General features: G+C 39.2%; 1 protein-coding gene across 2 annotated transcripts in view; it reads right to left on the bottom strand.

The window, feature by feature from the left end:
- Nucleotides 1–20,940, bottom strand: part of LOC102290339 (phosphatase and actin regulator 1) — a 50,573-nt gene that overhangs the window by 10,662 nt on the left and 18,971 nt on the right. The window contains exons 1-7 of one of the 2 annotated variants that reach the window (XM_005912674.3): nucleotides 19,749–20,545; nucleotides 16,831–16,995; nucleotides 10,191–10,271; nucleotides 8,292–8,495; nucleotides 7,400–7,748; nucleotides 2,560–2,759; nucleotides 1,152–1,308 (exon numbers count right to left, since the gene is read on the bottom strand). In XM_005912674.3, the coding sequence (XP_005912736.1) occupies nucleotides 1,152–1,308; nucleotides 2,560–2,759; nucleotides 7,400–7,748; nucleotides 8,292–8,495; nucleotides 10,191–10,271; nucleotides 16,831–16,995; nucleotides 19,749–20,034 (1,442 nt within the window). In that variant the 5' untranslated portion in view covers nucleotides 20,035–20,545. Of the gene's footprint in view, nucleotides 1–1,151; nucleotides 1,309–2,559; nucleotides 2,760–7,399; nucleotides 7,749–8,291; nucleotides 8,496–10,190; nucleotides 10,272–16,830; nucleotides 16,996–19,748; nucleotides 20,546–20,940 lie in introns of those variants that run through there. The other variant, XM_005912675.3, reaches the window with a different exon arrangement.

Genomic DNA, 20,940 nt, shown 5'->3' with positions numbered 1-20,940 from the left:
CATTTTACTTTCCATACTTTTCCCAGTGAATCAGGTCAGCAGAACTAAGCTGAGGTCAGCGTGTCCTAGATCAGCATTATCATAATCAATTCTAACTGGCCTGGCACAAGCAACTACTTTAAAGGACACAATGCCGCTGGTAATAAAGAGTGAAATGGGAAAGTGTTTGTTAGGTGATACTGTATAAAAGACGCTGTTACAGAGCTGGAACATGAGAACTAAGCAGACAGTATGTCTGAGAACATGTACTGTGCTGCCGTCACAGTGAGGAGTAGTGCCAGTGTCTCTAGGTAATACTCCGTCAGTGCCGCATCTCATATCGAATTGCACTATTCAGATTTTCATTTTTACCAAGTAGCTGGTGGTTTCTTTGCCCCCTTACCACATCATTACATCCGCTTTATTTAGTCGCACATGTTCATAAAGCCCAGTGAAATCAAATGAGACCAAACATTGCGTTGTTTGATCTGCTCAGTTACTAGAATTCACATTCATGACCTCAACATATGTATATACATTCCTACGACTTGCAAACACGGCATCACTGCAGTGTGTGTAAACTGCTGATATGAAGCGGCTTGCGCGGTGCTGCTGTGTGGAGGAGTCGGGTGGAGATAGTTTGGCACATGCATCACTGTGGTGATTCAGTGAGCGAGGCAGGGAGTCAGGCAGGAGAGGAAGAAAGTGAGAGAGAGACAGGGTTAGAGAGAGAAATGGAGAGAGAGAGAGAGCACTCGAGAGAGAGAAGACAAGAGCAGGGAAAAAAAGGAGGAGGGGGGAGTTTGATGCATCACTGAAATTAGGTCAGCTCCATTTTCAGAGACTCGTTTTAACGAAATAAAGCGTTTATCCTTATCGGATATTGGGAAGGAAAAAACTGAAAGGATAGAAAAGACTGAATAAAAATAAGACTCACATGGGCTTTGGACTGAGTCACAATACTGTTAAGCCAGGACATTAGGAATTGTCAGCCCAAAGTAAAACAAATGCTTGCAATGGCTGAGAAAAGCCAGTGCTGTTGCCCAACAGCTGTTATCGGGCTGGCTACAGCAACATCAGCCAGGCCCGCTGGAAATATCTGTCCCAGAAATTGTGGCTGTATTGTAATTGTATTCAGGCTAAGAAGAAAAGCATGTGCGTATGATTCTCACCTTGTGAGTTTGGTGCCTATCTGCTGCCTAGATTCCAGTCTCTCCTCATCTGTCTGCATGGGCAGGATGTTTTTCTCCTCCAGTTCCCTCTTAGATGGACGGTTACTCAGCTTGATGGCCAAAGAGTCTTTTCTTAGTACCTTCTGAGCCAGTGTACCTAAATTTGAAATGCAAAATGTTAAAATAGTTATGGTTAATAGGTATTGGTATGGTAAAAATAAGTATACGAAAATGGGGTTTAATGTACTGATCTTTGCTATTTGGCCTCTGTTTTCTGGATCTTCCAGAAAACGGAGTTTTAAATATTTTATACCATGGATTTAAAACAATAGCTCTCTAACATTATGTTCCTTCCATGCATTCTGCACAGTTCAGCAGTTTTTCCAAGAGAATATGCATCAAAGTTTTGGCTGATAATTAAATTCTAGATACATTTCTGTGAATCTTTCGGCCCTACTTTGAAGGTTAGTTTAAATCTGAGTTCCAAGAGCCTTCATGTGAAATAAGGAGCCCTGACAATTATGATCAGTCAAACAAACAGTCTCTATGTCTGCAAACATGAGCTGTCCAAACAAAAACAGAGAAAGACACTTCTGCTGCTAAGGCACCCTGTTTCTCAAATGCCCTACCTGTGACTTTAATTTGACTTACAACTAGTGCAGAACAAAATGCACATGTTTGGAGAGGTCACACTGCAGCTCGAGTGAGCAATTCACAGAAAGAATGGGGTGTGTTAACAAAATATGCAGCTCATGCACACCACCAACAGCAGTTAGCTTCAATAACTGCACAGAATTGGTCCTATGTTTATGCATGAACAATGCTACATAAAACCATAGTATGATTTAATTTATATGTCTAGAAAAGTTTAATTATACATGACATATTATGATATCATGTTGCCTAACAACCATCTGACAACAACTAAAAAACACAGACCAAGCAATACTGTAGCACAGGTATGTTATAGTTATCTCAACTGACATTAATCCTTAGCTTAACATTTACTGTTATTTTTGGTATTTCATATAACACACACTAACTAAACGAGGCATGCCCCAGTGTGTATGTGTGCGTCACAGTTAATTATCACAAAAAGAAGCCTAAAGTGAGCTACATAATCAAACTAGATCCCCAGCTTTATACCTGCCAAGTATAAAACAGATCACATTTTATAGTTAAATAAAAAAAATAAAAATAAAAAAACAGGGATTTTTAAATGTTTTGGGTGCATAGTTTTAAATAAATAAATAAATAAATAACCAACCGTACTTGATAAACTAAATCAAAATAACATCCTCAAAAGTCAGACAGTAATAGCTTAAGGGACAGATCAGGCATCTGCTGATGAGCATAGTGCAGTAGTGCAATTTCACTACTCTGTGTTACCATGACAGCTGCCACTTACTTGTAAATATTGAGTCGTCATCTTCATCATCGTCTTCATCGTCATCCACATCATCATCCTCATCCTTATACATGCTGGGTAGATCTTCATAGTCAGATTCATTAGGCAGGTTCTCCTTATCGTCCTCGTAGTCGATGATCACAGATGGCACTTCTCTTCTTTCTAAGGGGACACACTGACCACCGCCGTGCAGAGCAGAGCTAGAGGAGCGAAAGGGAGATAAGTTATGATGGTTCTGAGCCAAGTATGAATATTAATAGACTGAACAATTTCCAACAAAAAAACGAATGCTAAACAAATAACAAAAAGATGATATTTTATGTGCGTATCACAAACATTGGGTTGTTGTGTAATGCCTAAAAGAAATTTGGGAACACACTACTTTCAGACAAACATGAGGATGGTGTCACTATTCTGTGAAAGACTACCAATAGCTAATAAGTTCAACAAGTTAAAGTCACTTCTCAATACAAATATTAAAAAAAAAAAATCAACAGGGCATATCATTAAAAGACTTACAGAATAGAGAGAAATCTCTCTGCACAAGGTACAAGGCCAAAGATTAAGACTGAATGGCTTTTACAGCACCTTTAGCCCCTGAGATAAAACTGCAAAAATGTAATATTAATGAAATAAAAATATTAATATTTCAAAAATATATATAAAAAACAAAAACAGATAAATAATGCTCAGCAGCATTTCTAAAACCACTGTTAGAAAGCATGGTTCATCACTGCAAACAGCACTTCAAGAATGTTATTTCTACCATGTAAAAGACAAAACGTTCATTTAATGGGAAGTAAGGTAAAGTGAAAAACTGCCCTGTTGTCTGACCAATTAAAATAAGAAATACTTTGTCAACCTCACCATGCAATTCAAAAGCCAACTCCAATTTGGAGAAATATGTGCTGCCAAATACTGACATCTTTTTGAGGGAAGGCTTAGCTTATTTTAGCAAGACAATGCCATATCACAACATATACACGTATTACAAAACCACAGCTCAGTAGCTAAAGAGTCCATGTGCTAAACTGGCCAGCTTACCTGTTGTTTAGACCTATCACACACTGAAAACAGCTGGCAGGTTATGAAATGGGGAAAAAATATGACACTGAAAATTGAAATCCCTAACAAGCAAGACAGACCTTAAAACAGTAAAAAAAAACCCGTCTTCTTAAATATATATTTAAAAAAAAAAAAGTTATATTAGAACCATTGTAAAATAGATTATTTGAAAGTCATTGCACTGTGCTCTTGTTTACATTTTACACAGCATGCCAACTTTTCTTGGAACAGGGTTGTGACAGATTAGGATGGCCATATTATTTGGCCTTGCTAAAAGGGTGAATTTATGAAAACCCTGAGCCAGAAAATCCAGTTGAAATGGGGAAGATCATCATATTTCATCTCCATTATCTTTCAGCATTTTTTTTTCTTAAATTCATACAGTATTATTAAAACAATAGCCCGCACAAAACCCAGAAAATGAAAATGGCTCAAAAACAATAAATTGGGTTTGGGCTTCTGGTGCAGAACATAATGATAGCTTAGTGGGTTTTTAATCCAAGTATAAAGCGAGGGGAGATACACTGTGTAACTGGAGCTGAAAGAGAACTTCAGTACAAAAAGCCTGAATACCAACTAACTGCATTTCTGCGAAGCCCTACGCAATACCATGCAATTCTCTGAGCTGCACAGAAGGAAAAAAAGAGTAACAGATTATACAACTTGCATTATTAACAGCAGCCTGACGAGAATAAACTTCACTTTCACAAGCAGTCACCGGTTGGCACTAGCAAGCAGCAGTGACATATATGACAGATTCATTAATAACGACCTAGCTGAAGGTTGTTATGATGGGACACTGTGATGTAACCACGTCAGGCTTTCAGACTAATTGTGAGCAACATCAGGGCCATTACTTCCTTATCCCTACTCGAATAGCTTTGGTGAAAAAGAGATCCTAATGTAAGAGGTTACATAATGTGCAATCCGCTATCATGTCCCTTTTCTCCAAACATGAAGAAATGCAGCTCTTGTAAAGAGCAGCTGGTCATGTTATGTCAGGCCAACTGTTGGAGGGACGCCTACTCCATGCGCCTGTGCCCACACATACACACATTTACTTCAAAATTAGGCCATGCTGCCCTGTGAGGCAGTGTGCCGATTTAGACCTGTATGGTAGTGCTACAGAGCTGGCAGGATGCGACCTCTATAACACAAGAGCAGATCTGAAAGTAGCAGACACAGTGCCACAAAAACAAATACTAATAAAAGAGGACACTCTATGCTAATGACATTTCTCAGTGATTACTCTGATTAGACCTGTTCTAGGGACAGCTTTTAGCAACAAGACATTCATTACTCCATAATGACCAGAAACTCATCAGATAAAAAAAAAAAGAGAAAAGAAATCAATTCTTTGTAGAAGAAAAATGTCACTAGCAAACGCAAGGGAAAATCTGCATTAAACGCTATACTAATATTAGCCATGTAACTGTAAATCCACCTGCCTAAAACTGTGCAGATCCCCTTTTTGCTGCTAATAAAGAAGCTCTTTTCTGGTGCACAGACTCCATAAGACCTCTTGGAAAGTGTCCTCTCCTATCAGACACAAGGACTTTAGCATCAGATGCATTGAGTTCTACAAACTGTGATGCAGGGCCTGTATAGATGAGACTTTTTTAACAAATACCACTGATGTGTAATTGGACTGAAAATCTAGAGGCCAAGTAAAAAAAGTTCAGATCTTTGTGATGCTACACCATTTCCAAGCAACTGCCATCAGGAAATATTGCTTTAGTAATGGGGTGGACATGGTCTGCAGCATTGTCTATGTAGTTAAACTCTCTGTCATTTCTACGGTTTTACATATAAGGACATAATAAAAAGTTATCAGGTATTGCCAGGTTTTAAAATGAGGTAAATACCACCTTTAGCAGCAAGAACTTAAAGTAATCATTTTCTGCTTGACTTTATCAGCCTTTCACATTGTTGCTGAATGAATTTTGGACCATTTTTCTTTACAATTTTGCTTCAGTTCAATGAAGCTTGTGGGCATTTGTTTATGCACAGCTCTCTGAAGATACACTTCAGTCAGCTGATGTCTGGACTTTGACTGGGCCTTAATTATTTTCTTTTTAAAGTCATTCTGTGGGTTTTCTGCTGTGCTTGGGATCATTGTCCTGCTTGACCCAATTTCAGCCAAGCTTTAGCTTTTGGACAGATGGCCTCACATCTGACTCTTACATTTCAGGAGTTTATGGTCAACTCAGTGACTGCAAGGTAGCCAGATCCTGTGGCTGCAAAAGAAGCCCAAATCATCACCCCTCCACCACCTTGCCTTACATGAGGTATTTGTCCTAATATGTTGTTTCGTTTTCATCAAACATGGCACTGTGCATTATGGCCAAGCATCTCTACTTTGGTCTTCTTTGTCCAAAAGACATTTTTTAAGAAGTCTTCTTCACATGCAACATTGCAAACCTAAGCTCTGCTCCCATATTTATTTATTTTAGATAGAAAGAGGCTTTCTACTGGCAGCTCTTCCAAATAAAACATATTCGTTAAGTCTTTTTCTAATTGAACTGTCATGAACTTTATAACATTTAGCATGCCAACTGAGGCCAGTAAAGTATGAAATTTATCCCTCTGGGTTGTTTTTTTTTGCTGATCACTGCATGGTCTGACCTTGGGATGAATGTGATAGGACACCCACTCCTGGAAACAGCAGCTCTCTTGAATATTTCATACTCTATATACTGTAGAATGATGAACATCAAATTAGGAATGGCCTCATAACCCTTCCCAGATTGATGCAGCAATAAGTGCTTCTTTAAGATTCATTACCACCCAAATTGCTGTTTTTATAGAGGTCCTCACACTTGCTGCCAATCAATTCATCAATTGCATTTGATTTGCAGCACCTAGCTGCTACTTACCCTCTTAATTCCCATGGAATCAGTAAGGCTGTACTTTGTTTTTCACTTACTGCTTTTGCATTTTTGCTTATTTTTTTTTAAATAAATAGTGACATGTTGTACTATGTCTTTTATTACTGTTCATCTGAGGTTGTATTTACCTAATTTTAAGACCTGCTAAGGGCTCGATTATGATTATTATTATTTTATTACATTCTAAAACCTTGGGTTTGGGTGTACTTTGTTTTTACCATGACATATAATATGTGTATGCAGTTCTGGCATAACATTCCCTGAGAATCACCTCATCTTCTTCCCACAGTGCATCTTGCACTCATGTCTTCTACGGATAACCAATTCTCACACACCCAGGTGTCAACATGATGTAAAAGAAAATGTGACTCATCAGACCAGGCAGCCTTTCCGTTTTGCTCCCCGGGAAGGTTTTGGTGGTATATTCATGCATGTGAAGGTTCTCAGTCATCCAGGTCATGGTACACTAACTTGGAAAGAAAAATGACTGGACTCCTTCAAGTTTTTTGAAGATGTTTCACCTCTCATCCAAAAAGCTTCTTCAGTTCTAGACCAAATGGTGGAGAGTCCCAGATATATTCAACATGTTGAATATATCGTCTTGGTCAGCATCACAATTTGATCAGTTTATTACATTTGTCCATTTTCTTTCTATGTTTTCTGTAATTTAATGTTCTCCTGCTGTCTATCGTGGCCCTCCCCGTGTTGTGACTGATGAGTGTAGTTCTGTTACATAAGATCCATCTGTGTCATTTTTAAACATACACATGCAGCATTGTTTAAGTTTACTTAAGATATTACATGTGATTTACAGACAGAAACTGAGCCATAATCCTTCCCTGCCTTCCCACAATCAGATTTAATGACCAGAACTGAGAGCTACTAACCTTTCAAACCTCTGCATGGAGAGTGCCAGGGTTTTATTGAGCTCCTCGATGATCCGACTGGGGGCGTGTAAGCTGCCGTACTGAAGCTGGAGCGGGTGACCGTGGCTCTGGTGTAGACCGGCTAGACCGACAAGCTGGGAGGGCAGTAAGGTGCCATGTAGGGAAGGCATGCCCTGGGGAGGGGCAGACTTTTGTGGGAGAGTGTTGAGGGGGTTGGGGGATGGAGAAGGGGAGGATGAGGAGGAGTCCAGCCCCCCTGGAGGCACGCAAATCATCACTTTCTTGGGTGGCAGAGGTGGAGAGTGCTTTCCCCCAGGCATGCAGGGCAACTTCATTGGCTGACAAGAATCTAGGGAATTGTTAAAAAATTAAAAAAAGGACAAAAAGAAGATTCATTGGACTTATTATATGAATGTCATGCATGGCATAGCTATTGCAGTTTATGGTGCAGATAGATAAACAAAGAACACAGATGAGTGGAAACGGCTCAAACATCAGCCCAGAGTGGGGGAATTACACCAGAGTAATGCCACTTCTCTCTCCTGACAGATTGACAATGACAGATAAAGCCAGCTGACCCAACCAGAGAGGGATTTAATGAGACTAGTATAATCCTATGAGCATGTGTGGCTGTACAGGTACAGTTTAAAGCCAAAGCAGTTATCAACACAAGTACCTGCTATTTACTTTAAAAATGAATCATTTTTTGACAGTTAAAGGTAATGAAGCAACACCCAACAATGTACACTTTAAGGAAAAATATTAAATCAAGTGTATATTATGTTGTATTTATTCTGCTTGGATTAAAGAAAAGTTCTAGAAAAAAAACATATTGCCTGGAGTGATTAAAGCTGGACAGGCATGGAACAGACCATAATCTAGGACAACTGACCTGTGCTGTGGTTTGGGATCCTAGAGAAAGGCTTTGGGGGGAGAGCAGGAGGCTGTTTATGGTAAAGCGGTGGTTTGGCAGGGTTGTCCTGATGGTCACCTGGATAGCCAACAGATTTCTTAGTGGGCAAGACCATCGACGATTTCATAGAGGGCTCCTGAGTGCAGACGCTGCCATCCATTGAGGATCGGAATTCAACGGTTGCTAAAACAAGGAAAAAACTATCAATCTGCAAACAGTCAAAAATGCATTTGACTACACAAGAAAGACACTTTCTAAAAAGACTGCATAAACTAAGTTTAAAATGAACTTGATGTGTTTTTGAGACACTGGGGGCTTGGACTGTTTACAAACCCGAGAGCTTTTTTATCAGCACACACCAGACCGTGGAACAGCAGCAGACAAGCAGTTTGACAGAACTTTGGAATTTTAATTCTTTTATAGTTCTCATCCATTTGATGTTTTTTTCTTTTGCATGATCACACTTAAAGGCTGACAGTGCAAGTCACAGTGCTGCTCACATATTTTCTGACTGCCAGTGCATTTATACAGCATGCCTCCCATATTCCCAAATTCCATCTTAGCTATGGACTTTGTTTTTTAAATAGAAAATCACAACAACGTTTCACTCCTCAAATCTTTTTAACATTCAAAAAATTCCTCATGGGGACTTGTTATTTTTTATTATTAACTAAAGATAACAAACTAATAATTTGTTGTAGTTTTTCAAGCTCTTTATTCAGGGATCATTTCTAGGCTTTCATTTTGAGGCCGGTGCTTTAGGAAGGATCTATGATATAATACAGTAGCTTTCAACACTGTGATGGGAGATACTGAACCATTTAACTTGTTCCATGTTTGGAGATGCTTTTCTGCATACCTTGGCTGTAATGAGTGGTTGTTTTAGTCACCACTGCTTAGTAGCTTCACCTGTCCTGTCTTTCTTGTTTTTCCATGAGCTGTTGAGTTTCTGCAATGTGTACTCATTCACTGTCACAGCATACAGTGTTTTCACATTTAGCTATTAAACTCAGTTTTTCAAAAAATAATGAAAGCCAAAATCTTCCATAAACTGTATATAAAAGATGGACGTAGCTATTATGACATCAGTCATTGGTTGATCAAGTCCCATCCTAATTAAGCCCTCTCATGATTGCCATCTTTATATTTTTAAACTGGGTTTGAGAAGTGGTAAACCTGAGGCCTACCATGTAGGCATGGACCCATACAGTGTTTTGAATATCATGTTGTATTCAGTGTAATGAATATCATGTTGTATTCAATAACACATGAAACTAGCAATTATGATCTTGAACTTGTCAAATCCTGTTTACTATACTCACAGATCAAGTGATCAGTAGCACTGTTTTCCCACACTCTTGTGTACAATTCTTTTTTTTTTCCTCAGAAAAAAAAAAAATTGGGCCATTAAAAAGAAAAAAGGTTCAATGCTTTGGCTTCACCTTTAAGGTCCAGAAGCTGTGTCTATCTTTTATATACAGGCTATCATTTCTTTCTTATCTGCTCTCCTCACATCTTGGCAAGAGTCAGCCGAGCTTCTCTGACTTTGTTTTTGATATCCTGCGGCATCAAGCCCCCTGTTGTGTGATTCAAACATAATAAAATATATCTTTAGGTTGTGTAAAGCACATCAAATCCAGATCAAACGGGGTTTTTTTTTTTAAAGCCACAAATTTTCTATAATGAAAGATTCTATCTCTCGAAGCTCTGTGCCAAATCTTGAAGAGTGCACTCCAGAGGCTACTGATTAACAAGGAGATGAATAACTGAGGACCTTTCAGTTTGGTACGCCACCGTTACCCTTCTTGTAATTTCTACTTAAATCTGAAACAGTTTCCATCTGTTAAATCAGAGAGAAACTGCAGAAAATCAGCTCACCTTTTTCAAAGATCTCCTTCAGCACTCCTCTCTTGATAAGCTCATCTCTGCTCTGTCGCATTGACATCTTCCTCTCCAAAGCTGATGTTGTAAAGAAAAGGAGTGTGATAAAGAGGTTTTAACACTGTAACTTGTCATTCAAAAAACTATGACCGTTATTTCTTTGTTTAACCCAGGCTAAACAATTCACAACATGGATGTGGTCATGTGTTTCACAACATTTTTTTTTTAAAGACGCATTCACATCAACCACTTTTGATGTAACATTTCCAAATGCCTAGAAATGTAATAAATAAGTAACAAACATCAAAATTACCAGCAATATGCCAACGAAAATTTCTCGTTTGCATCACAAGGCAAAGAAATATTTATTTACTTGCTTATTTGTTTCCTTTACTCAAAGTGTTCAGCAATCAGAAAAAGAAAAAAAATGACCAATCAAACATCTGGTCCAGCCAAAAAACAAAACAAAACAGGTTTTCTTTTTGTGTGAAATGGATATCAGTCACTATCTGCATTCGGTCACTGTGATAATCCCATAATTAATCCCAGTTTCACCATATACATTTCGTCTGGCTTATTTAGATTTTGCTGTAAAGATAATCAGTCGTCTCTGCTGAACAGTTAGAACAATTAGAAACTGTTCCCTGTTTAACACAGATAAAGGATAAAAAAGATATTCCAGCAATGCTTCTCATAGTAATTCATTATGCAAAAGATGCCATGTCCCATAGCTACTGTTTCCTTCTATTTTTAGGCTTTGCGAGTTGAGGCACTTAAGATCTTCTATCAGTGGGCTGAACAAAAGCAGTAAAATACTAAAAAAAAAAAAAAGAAGAAGTTGTTACTCATTTTAAAATCTAATCTTGCACAGAAGCTAATTAAGAACGTGAAATGAGGATGAGAAATAACAACAGTTGAGCACGCTGTACAGGAGACTCGTACATCCTGTGCCCAAGTATGAGTGCTTGACATATCAGAAGCCCTGACTTCTGAAATCAAAAATGTTCAGTGCTACTACATATTCAGAGCACATTGGACAAAAATACACTGGCATCTTGACCTCTCTATTCCTTGCACATCGTTCACAGCACATTACACTTTAAACCCACTGCTCAAAATAAGTCAAAATCACTACGCTTCTTTATGAGTTTCTCTATGGTACCAGATGTTCATCATCAATGCTTACTTCAAAAGCTTTCCAAAGCTTTTTGACCAGCCCTGAACAAGGAATTAGTTAAAAAGTTAAACATATTTTTTGGGGAGCGAGCATACATGACCGAATATTCCCCAATATGCCACACTCCTTTACTTCAGCTGCCAAGTTGGCATATTGCAGTTTTTATCCTTTCATATGCTTAGTCCATAGCCTCGCCACGTGGGAATGTCAGCTCAACAATGAATGCAGGACTTGGAACAGAAGAGTGGATGTGGCCACAGGTTGTTAATTGGATTTTGGATGGGAATGTGAGTCCCTGGTTTAGGCTCACATAGGCAGTACATGTTAACTCATTAACCATGAGTCAGGAGGTGATGGTCCACTGTTTCTTCCATTCTCAGATTAAGGAAAAAAGCAGCAGGATGGTGGTCTGAGCTATTTGGGGGGTGACGTTGGTTGATGCCATCTCTTGCTCTAATGTTGAGGCCAAGAACATCAATACTTAATTACGTTTTCAAGCGTATCTCCTGTTCTTTCAGCCCACTAGTATGTGTTTAAGGCTTGCTTGGGGCTGCACACTGGTGACAGGACAGCACAGCACATCATGTGTGGCACTGACAATGATCAAATATGTAACAGATGTAGTCATTCTTAACCTTTCCTTAATTTAAAAACATCCGTATTTTGGGGTTTCTACAATCATCTCTAGCTGTTGAGTAACATGTGGCTAACAAATTTAATCAAAAATAAAATATTTGCACATTACCAAGCAATTTCCATAAAACTCCCACAACCAACTTTAGGTTAGTGGTAACAACTGTACTGTGAAGTAATTGGATTAAAAAATATATATATATATCTTGGAAAGTTAATATCTTTGCCAGACATTTGCTTCTGCCAGATCTAATAATAAAAGATAATAGGTTTTACAATGCAGTCTCTAAAAGCTTTCTCCTTAAAACTTTCAACTTTCAAAACTCTTGCATTGCAGTTTAACTTAGACTTTGAAATCCCCATCACGAGTCCATTATTCTTTAGTCTTTTGTTTAACAGAGCAAACATTCAAATGAAACTAACCCTAACCCTTCTAAAGAAGTACAGCACCAATTCGTTGCCAGAGTGGGGAAACCTGGGGTTAAAGGTCATTACTACGCCAGTTGTTTCATCCAAAACGAACAGCAATTACTCAGAGCTTTATGACATAAGAGCTCTTCTGCGGGATGCACACAGTTATGCAATACCATTAACTCAAAAGCCTTAATGAGGATATTATGTCTTCAGACTTGACAGGCGGCGAATGTTTGCGAAACAAAAGTGGAAGCTGGTAAAATTAAAGTGGACACGTGCAGAACGTGTGCCGAGCATGAAGTAAGGAGATGAAATTCTGGCCATCCTTGCAAACCCCCCTAAAACCCCCCCACTCTGTTTAATATTTAATCAGCACATTATTAGTGTGCAAGAAGTGGAATTTCATGTTCATTTCATCAGGAAGGTCCTAGGGGACACACACACACACACAAAATTGCGTGTGTGCGTGTTTAGTGTCTGTTTAGTGGGAAAAAAATGCCACTCCCTCAAAATACCTGACTTTGATACAGAGTGCTATTGACTTGGACACCAGAGTAGTTGTCATCACTTGTCAGTTTGTAACAATGTTTATTATATAAGTTTAGTGTGCAGCTGAGGTACTCAAGTTAAAAGCATCAAACAGGATGCACTCTTATCACTACCAAAGGGTACAAAGCAAACCTCCATATCAGTATATTAGAATCTGCAGTAGCCTTCAAAATCACCTTGAATATCAACCAAGTTCTATTTTAAAAGTCTACCATAGCCCAAAGTGTTATCATGGCCCAACACTCCAACCACTCAATCTGTACCAAGATGAGAAGATTAGACACTCATTGGGGAGACTCAGCTGAGAGCATATTAAATGAAACTGGCATATCTAAGTTCAGCCTCTACTGATCTGAGAACACTACATTTAGTTTTTTAGAAAAAAAAAGAAAAGAAAAAAAAAAAAGTAAATTCCACTGCGAAGTGACCCAGATAGTCAGAACACATCCTACAAACCCTGAGGCACAGTAGCTTAAAGTGGAGTCTTTTACTGAGGCGTTTCTCTCAGTCTGACTCTCACAAAAAACTGTAATAAAACTTTGATGGTGTCTTCTATCAATGAGGAACTCAAGCGTTAAACCTCAGACCTCAGAAGCTTGAGTGTGGCTAAAATACACTTTAACACCTATAAAGGACACAGCAGGCATGCAATAGGCAATCAACTTCTCCCTTCATACAGTGTACAATGGACACGTATGAAATATGTCCTTTTTGTTAAAAATCATGCGAACATCCAGCATGAGTAGTGCAATTGGATGACTGCTGTTCATAGGGAAATGTGCTAATTAGATTAAAAATAGACTCCCTGATAACATCAGACTACAGCATGCATGTTCTTTTGATAAATCTCTTCTCGCTAAAATCTCTTCCTGATACAAGCTGGCTGTAAAAATTTACCAAGCACAATAAGACATCCAGCTGTCAGATGCTTCTCCTCCCTCATTCCTTCCTGAGGTAAAGAGTGCAGCCTCCCAGAGCTGGCCTTCATCTGCTTAAGATCACAACACATTAATAATCCTCTACTGTGCCCAGTGTCCAATTATCCATGACAACATCTTCCTGCCCAGTGGCTGGTCTACTCCCTATTGATACAGGAGTTGTAATCAACAATAAGGTAAGCACAGACTACTTCAGACACAAAAGACAAACAAAGACCATCTAAGGCCAAGATCATAGCAATGCAACTATAACCATTGCACATTTTTGCTGATGTGACAATAAAAGTGATTTGATTTGATTTGATTTGATTTGATTGCTTAAGCAACAGACAAATACTCTAATACTCTTGCAGACAAAATGCTGTTTTCAGCTATTAATGATGGTGTACTAAAACAAGTCAATAGCTGGTAGTAGCATGTGGCAGCAGTGTTCTTATACCTGCTGACAACAGGTCAGTAATAAAATGAGGGCAAGTACACAACACAGTTTCCTTGATAAGGTGAAAAATTATTCCTTTAAACACAAACTTGCTAATGGTTATACTGCACAGAGTCTTTCTCGGAATCAGTCTGAAAAGAGCAAACTATTTAAAAAAGTGATCAGTTTCACTTGGGTTTTACCGACTTTTTATTGTTTCTGCCCAAATTTGAAATAAACTTCATGCCATACTTGTTCAGTCTTCTTCTAATTGTACAGCAGTGAACTTCAGCATTTCCCATGCCAACTAAGCTGTACAGACTAAGATGTAGCTCTTGAGTTTTTTGCCGTTTTTCTAAGCATGGTCTGATCTTAGGGTGAATTTCCTGGGACATCCACTCCGTGGAATATTGTGGCACTGTGTGAACTCACACCTGCTCCAGTTGTGCAAACTACCAAAAGCCATGTTTTTATACAGGTGCTCACACTTATTGAAAATCACCTAATAAAGAGCATTAGATTAGAAGAACCTGGCTACTAACCTGCTACTCAACCACTTAACTCCAATGGAAGCACTAACTTTTCATACGACTGCATAAAGGCTTATAAAAACTATTTATTTTTCATTTTCCTCACATAACTGTACTTCACAGTAATGGCTGAAGTTCAATACATGGCTGGCCACGAGAAAAACGTTTGTGTGCAGCGAGCCATAGGAAATAATACAGAACAGAGTGATGTCGTTGTCATGTTGTATGTGAAGCGCTTTAAGGGTTCACCAAGAAAATGTTACCTTTTCTAAATAAAACTTTTTTCTTGGATGGATATTTTTTATTTCTCAATGAAGCAATAATCCATTTTCAGTAATCACAGGATTCCTCTGCACCATACAGTTAACCTACTTTCCTCAAGCTTAGCAGAATTTCTCATCTAGTGACTATACTAAGACAAAATACCAGCCATTGGGCCTTCTCTAAAATACGTCTAATGACTTATTAATCATTCTCTGACCATAAGATTGATGTTTTGTGAACACCTGGTGCAAACTTGCACCACGATGTGCCACTGGAACACATTGTTATTGTCATTAAAACTCTTCAATGATTCATGGTGTATAATTCTTTTCATTAATTTTAACCTGGAAACACTTGTAATTATCTTAATAAAAACCAAATGTGCATTTCAATAATAAGGACGTGACCCCGTGAGTTTTCTTAGACGCTCTCTTGCTACAGTTAAAAATCCTTCTGCCAGCTCCTGTCATTTCAATTTATTGCACAATCGCACGCTTGTGGCTTCAATTCTACCACTGCCAGTTGCAGAAGTTCAGGCCACATTCCACTTATTTGGAACTTTCAGAGTTAGGTTCACGCTAAAAATGGATGAGACAGAGCTGTGGTCTCTCTGAGGCCAATGTGCCTGCCTGAGCATCGAAGTCTCTTGTGAGACTGCGTACCACCTGTAACTTAACAAGGTGATCATCAGTGGTATGGCAGCTCAAAAATGCCCATCAAAAAGGATTGAATAGAACAATAGTAGCAACAGCATTATTTGGGGACAGAAGCATTATGCACACAAAACAAGTGGATAACAAAAGCAATGAAAAGCGTCATTTCTCTCAGCTCCACTCAGCATTACCACCATTGAAACAGAAATTATCTTTTGTTGGCTCAGCTTTTGATTACTGTCCTTAACCACAACAAGAGAGATGCTATTATCACAGGGCTGACATGACTGTACCAGTGAACAGACAGAATCTCTGTGGCTGTGTTATCAAGTACACACTTCAAAAATGCAGTTTTTTTAAGTATTAAACAACTCAAAGGCAGCTACAGTTAAAAAAAAAAAAAAGTCAAGCACACATCTTGTACTTCTGACAAATGATGGAGCTGACGAAGAGAGGTCGCAAAAATTAAAACGGTCAAGACTCAAACAGCAGCCAAAGAAACCATGAGCAAACCCGACAGATACTGAATCATTCAGCAAACTCACACCAGAAAATGTTAATTGAATAATGTTACTAAATGAGAACATCCTGTTCTGTTCACACTGGATTTAGCTCCCGTCCATAAAAGCAGGGACGCTTCTTCGAGCCTGGGAGCTACAGTCTGACAAAGTGCCTCCTCCTTTCCAAGAGGCTGACAGAAAAATTCAGGATGTGTCAGTCGAGGAAAATAAATACAGCCGGATCTGAAGAGACCACGTCCTTCACTCGACCCTGACAGCACTGGGCTGAAAGATCAAAGCAACTCTAAAGAGACCTCAAAACATGAAACTCCAGCGCTACACTGAATCAATTTGCTGCATTGTGACTCACCCTGGAGACTGAAAAACTTAATCAATTTTTCTTTTGACCAAAGGATATGCATTGATTCCCCCGCCAAAAAAAACAAAACAAAACAAAACAAAAAAAACCGGAAACCACACAGGGTACAGTCTTTACAAGTATTGGAGTTATTATACTCGTGTCACTATTATGCGGATAAATTATGAAAAGATGTCACGTACCAGCTGATGTCTGCTTGAACTTCTCGCTCTTCTTCTTTCTCCATTTCCAGGGCTTGAGGAGCCGCCCCAGAGTTGCAAACTTGCTCCGCCGACGGATGGGTGGAGTGTGGGTACCAGAGACCAAGGACTCCGAGCGCATGGCGGCAAGCCTCTCTACTTCCTCCGCTGTAAGGGGGAGAGAAAACAAAACAAAACAGATTTAGTTTAGGTGAGGATCCAGAGGAGGTGATGGATAGTCTGGATGATAACTAAAGGCAGCAAACACTTTTGTTTTTTAATATCCAAGCAGAAATAATCTGTGCCAAGCAGCCTCCAGAATTCAGCACTAACAAGATGAGGCTGAATAAGAGCATAAACAAACCTGCACATCATATGGCATTATGCAGGATTTGCTCTGGGTCTAAACAGTTCTAGGCTGTAGACTGACTGATGAGCACCTCATTAAGGGGGAATATTTCAGCTCTTCATCAAATATTCACGAGGCCCGGCCCTATAATCTTTTAAGTACTGTTTGACTTCAGAAGCAAAGAATGTTAAGTAATTTGCTCAAACACAAAATATTACATGAAGAAATAACTGCGAATGCAAACGGCTACAAACAGCACTTAAAATGTAACACCGAGAGGAAAGCTGACTGCTGGATAAGAATACAAAAGGCGGATGATTAATAACGAAGGGGACTCGAGCTGAAAATCTGACTTAAACCTACTTGGCAGCTTGTGAGATTTAAAAAAAAAAAGAAAAGAAAAAAGAATTACGCAATGCCAAAAAGCTCTTCTCTCTTCTCCTTACTTTAAAACCTAATCTTTAAACTTAGTCTTTTATGTAGTCAAAAAAACATTTCATCAGAATAGCAAAATATCGCAAATGCAACTGCGTGCAAGAACAGCCGATTAGTCAGGACAATGCATGTTTTTTTAAACTGCATTTTTTTTCTACTAAGCAGCCAGTGAGTTCCATTACTTTCCATACTTTCGAGATCAGCTCGCCTCGGTTGTTTAAATTAATCATCTCTGCATTTATAATTGCCAAAATACATCATTACTGAATGATAAATGTGCAGACTTTTCAAATCAGTTTGCACATGCACCCATACAGAAACTGCACAATCTTGCAGCGAGAGCAATTAAGACAAACAATAAACAGACATTTTTTTTTTTATTAGAATGAACAGCATCGCTTGGGAATGTCTTAGAATTCTCTCAAAACTCTTGGAAGCTATTAAAAAGATGACACAAATCACCTTTAAAGTATCTTATGAGCATGCAGCAGAAGCAAACAGAAAAACTCAAAAACCGCCAAAGAAACCCCCTAAAATCAGCAGTGTTAAAAGTCCAGAGCCTGGACGCACGAGGTGACCCTCTAGCACATCGTGTCACGTCTGTTGTCAATGTCACCCGGTTGCATCAGATCATCACCCATGACATGCAGTCAGGGAATCTGAGGGTGTTTGTTTGTTTGTTTATTCTTTTAATAATTGCATCACTTTTGCAATGTTTGCCAACACAGACATGCCGCTTAACAGGACAGCCGCCTCCCTGGGGCAATGAGACAGTAAATAAATGTGGCGATAATGCAGTGCTGAAATCAGTCCCACGGACCATTATTTGAATGCTCTGCAGCATCCTTGGAAATCCTTCCACCACAGCACTCTATAAATAACCCAGCAGTCAGTGTTAATTGAATCCAGGAGAGATTCAAATGGTTTCGTTAGCAGCCTAAAGGCCAGATAGAGACAGGAAGACAACGAGCTCTAAGTTGAGCCACATCCAGGAGCCAAGTAACAAGCTGCTGTACTGTATGACAGAGAGAGTGGCAGTAATGACTCACTGTTAGCAACTTCAGTGCTTAGGGCATTGCTTCATAACATTAAACACTACTTAGTGTTAAGTACCACAACCTTAACTCAAAAAGGAGTATGGGTTTGAAAATATATATTTATATATACTTTTTTTTTTATTATAATTATTTTTTAAATGCACACAATAGAAACTGCAGTAAAGCAGTTAGGCCTTCCTGTGAAGATGAAACCTCTGGATACTATCTCCCCACAGGTGTAGGTATCTCAGTGTGCACTCAAAAGCCCTCTTATCCCAAAATACAGTGTTTACAACCAGATATATTTCTTTTTTTTATGTTGTTGTGCTGAACTATTTAAAACCAGTACACATAGAATCAAAGTCTACACTGTAAATGTGTGATGATGCAATTGCAATTGTGAGAAAATCCTAAAATCTGCACAAGAAAAAATAAGGAAATCCTCTTCCAAGTGTCCAAATTCATTGGATTTTCCCCTTTTCTTCCTCTTCTTGACATCAGTCTGATTGCACGGCAGAATCCTTATAACCTACATTCTCCACCACTGTAACATGAGCAACTGATGCTGCTGGTTTTAATTAACAACACTTTTTTGCATGCCAAGATGGCTGAGTGATGATGTAATGACACCTAAGTGGGGGGAAAAATAGGCTTTGTGCAAACAGCCTGCACAGCTTCATGCTAGAGGTTAATACTGAGATCTAATGACAATAAAAAAACAACAGACGCAGCGTATTTTTGCGGTCAAACGACAATTAACAGTTCAAAATATGAGCAGCCCAACCCTGTAAGAAGTTCTGATCCAGTCAGAGGCAGTTTCCACAGCAGCAACAGTGATTCACTCTCCTTCAGGAGAGTGGTGTCATTTCAATGCACATCGACACTAAAATAATATAATCTATCCCTCGAAGGGAAAAAACACTATATCCTCAACTGTATCCTCACACAGCCTGCTTATCAAATCGCATATTAAAAAAAAAAACCCAAACAAAACAAAAAACAGAAGCAACGTAGCCATCTTCAGATGTGTGCATCCTGGATGGTAACAGCTACCGCAAACCTACTATGGGCGAAACCACACAAGGTTTGAGCCTACTCACCGTCCTGCGTGTCGTTTCCGCGGCTGCAATTGCTGCAAATGTGCTTTATCTCTTTCCCGATATGACAGTGGATCGTAAAAGGCATGGTGTTGTTGTTGTTATTGTGCGGATGCTGGCCGTGCCCCTTCTTGTTGTTCAGAGACATTATTTTGACCAAGCTGAACGCCTTTTTCTTAGGTTTCTCCACCGCCACGGGCGTGTTTTCTCGGCATCCCGTGGTAAACCAAGTGCCGTGCATGATGGTGGGCGCAGGATCCACGCTCGGGTAATTGGCCGTCTTGAACATCGGGAAGCGAAAACGGAGCGGTGCTTTAAACGGAGCGGCGTTACTACGTTGTGGGTTTAAATTAAAGGGCCATGGATCGAGTCCTACCTGACCTACTATAGCAGCTTCTAAGTATTTGGTCGCTTGTCTCTTCGGTAATCCCACACCTTTACCTGAGATCCCAAAATGTGCAGCCTACTTGGTTGCGCAACGCAGAAGACGCTGCTGCTGAGAGAGAGAGAGAACGAGAGAGGGAAAAAAAATCTGCTGCCAAATCCAAGAGAGCTAATAATAAAACCGAGGCTGAATGGCAGTGACTACCTTTCACTCCCAGAGCTGTAGACTGCAGTCGGTTGTGGCTAATCCACGATTAGAGGAGCTGAGGAGTGAGTGCCTGTGATTGGCTGCTAGGTACGCGCTTCTAATAGGCCAGCCTGGACGCAGGAAAAGTTGCTCCTCCATCCACAAGATCACAGTTAACTATTTCTTCTATTATTAAGCTGCCTAATATGACAGTGCCATTTGAAGCAGCCGCAAAAACCACAACACAAACTAAGTAACACATCTAAGCATATTAAGTATAAAACAATTTGTTGTGCTGTGTGTTTGGGTGAGATGGACATATTGATTTTATACTGAGAAGATCTCAAACATATTTAATCAAAATATTATTAAAATTACTTCACAAACTGAGATGACTGGAATAGTAATGGGTCCAAACACTTAGACGGGTGAGTGAATGTTAGACACAGTGATTCAAATGATAACAATGCTACTGATTCCCATAGTCAGTGCATCCTGCAGCTATGGAGAACTTTGTAAAACACAACAATATATATACACACAGTAGATGATGTCATCAAATGTAATAGCTTAAAAGCCATGCTGACATCATTCAGCTTAGAGAGCTTTCGATACAAAATACAT

The sequence above is a fragment of the Haplochromis burtoni genome, unplaced genomic scaffold (assembly GCF_018398535.1).
Source record: "Haplochromis burtoni strain Fernald_Lab_line unplaced genomic scaffold, NCSU_Asbu1 Contig_3, whole genome shotgun sequence".
NCBI classification, from domain to species: domain Eukaryota; kingdom Metazoa; phylum Chordata; class Actinopteri; order Cichliformes; family Cichlidae; genus Haplochromis; species Haplochromis burtoni.
Note: the sequence above shows the minus strand (reverse complement) of the source record. Positions and strands in the feature narration are given on the sequence as shown.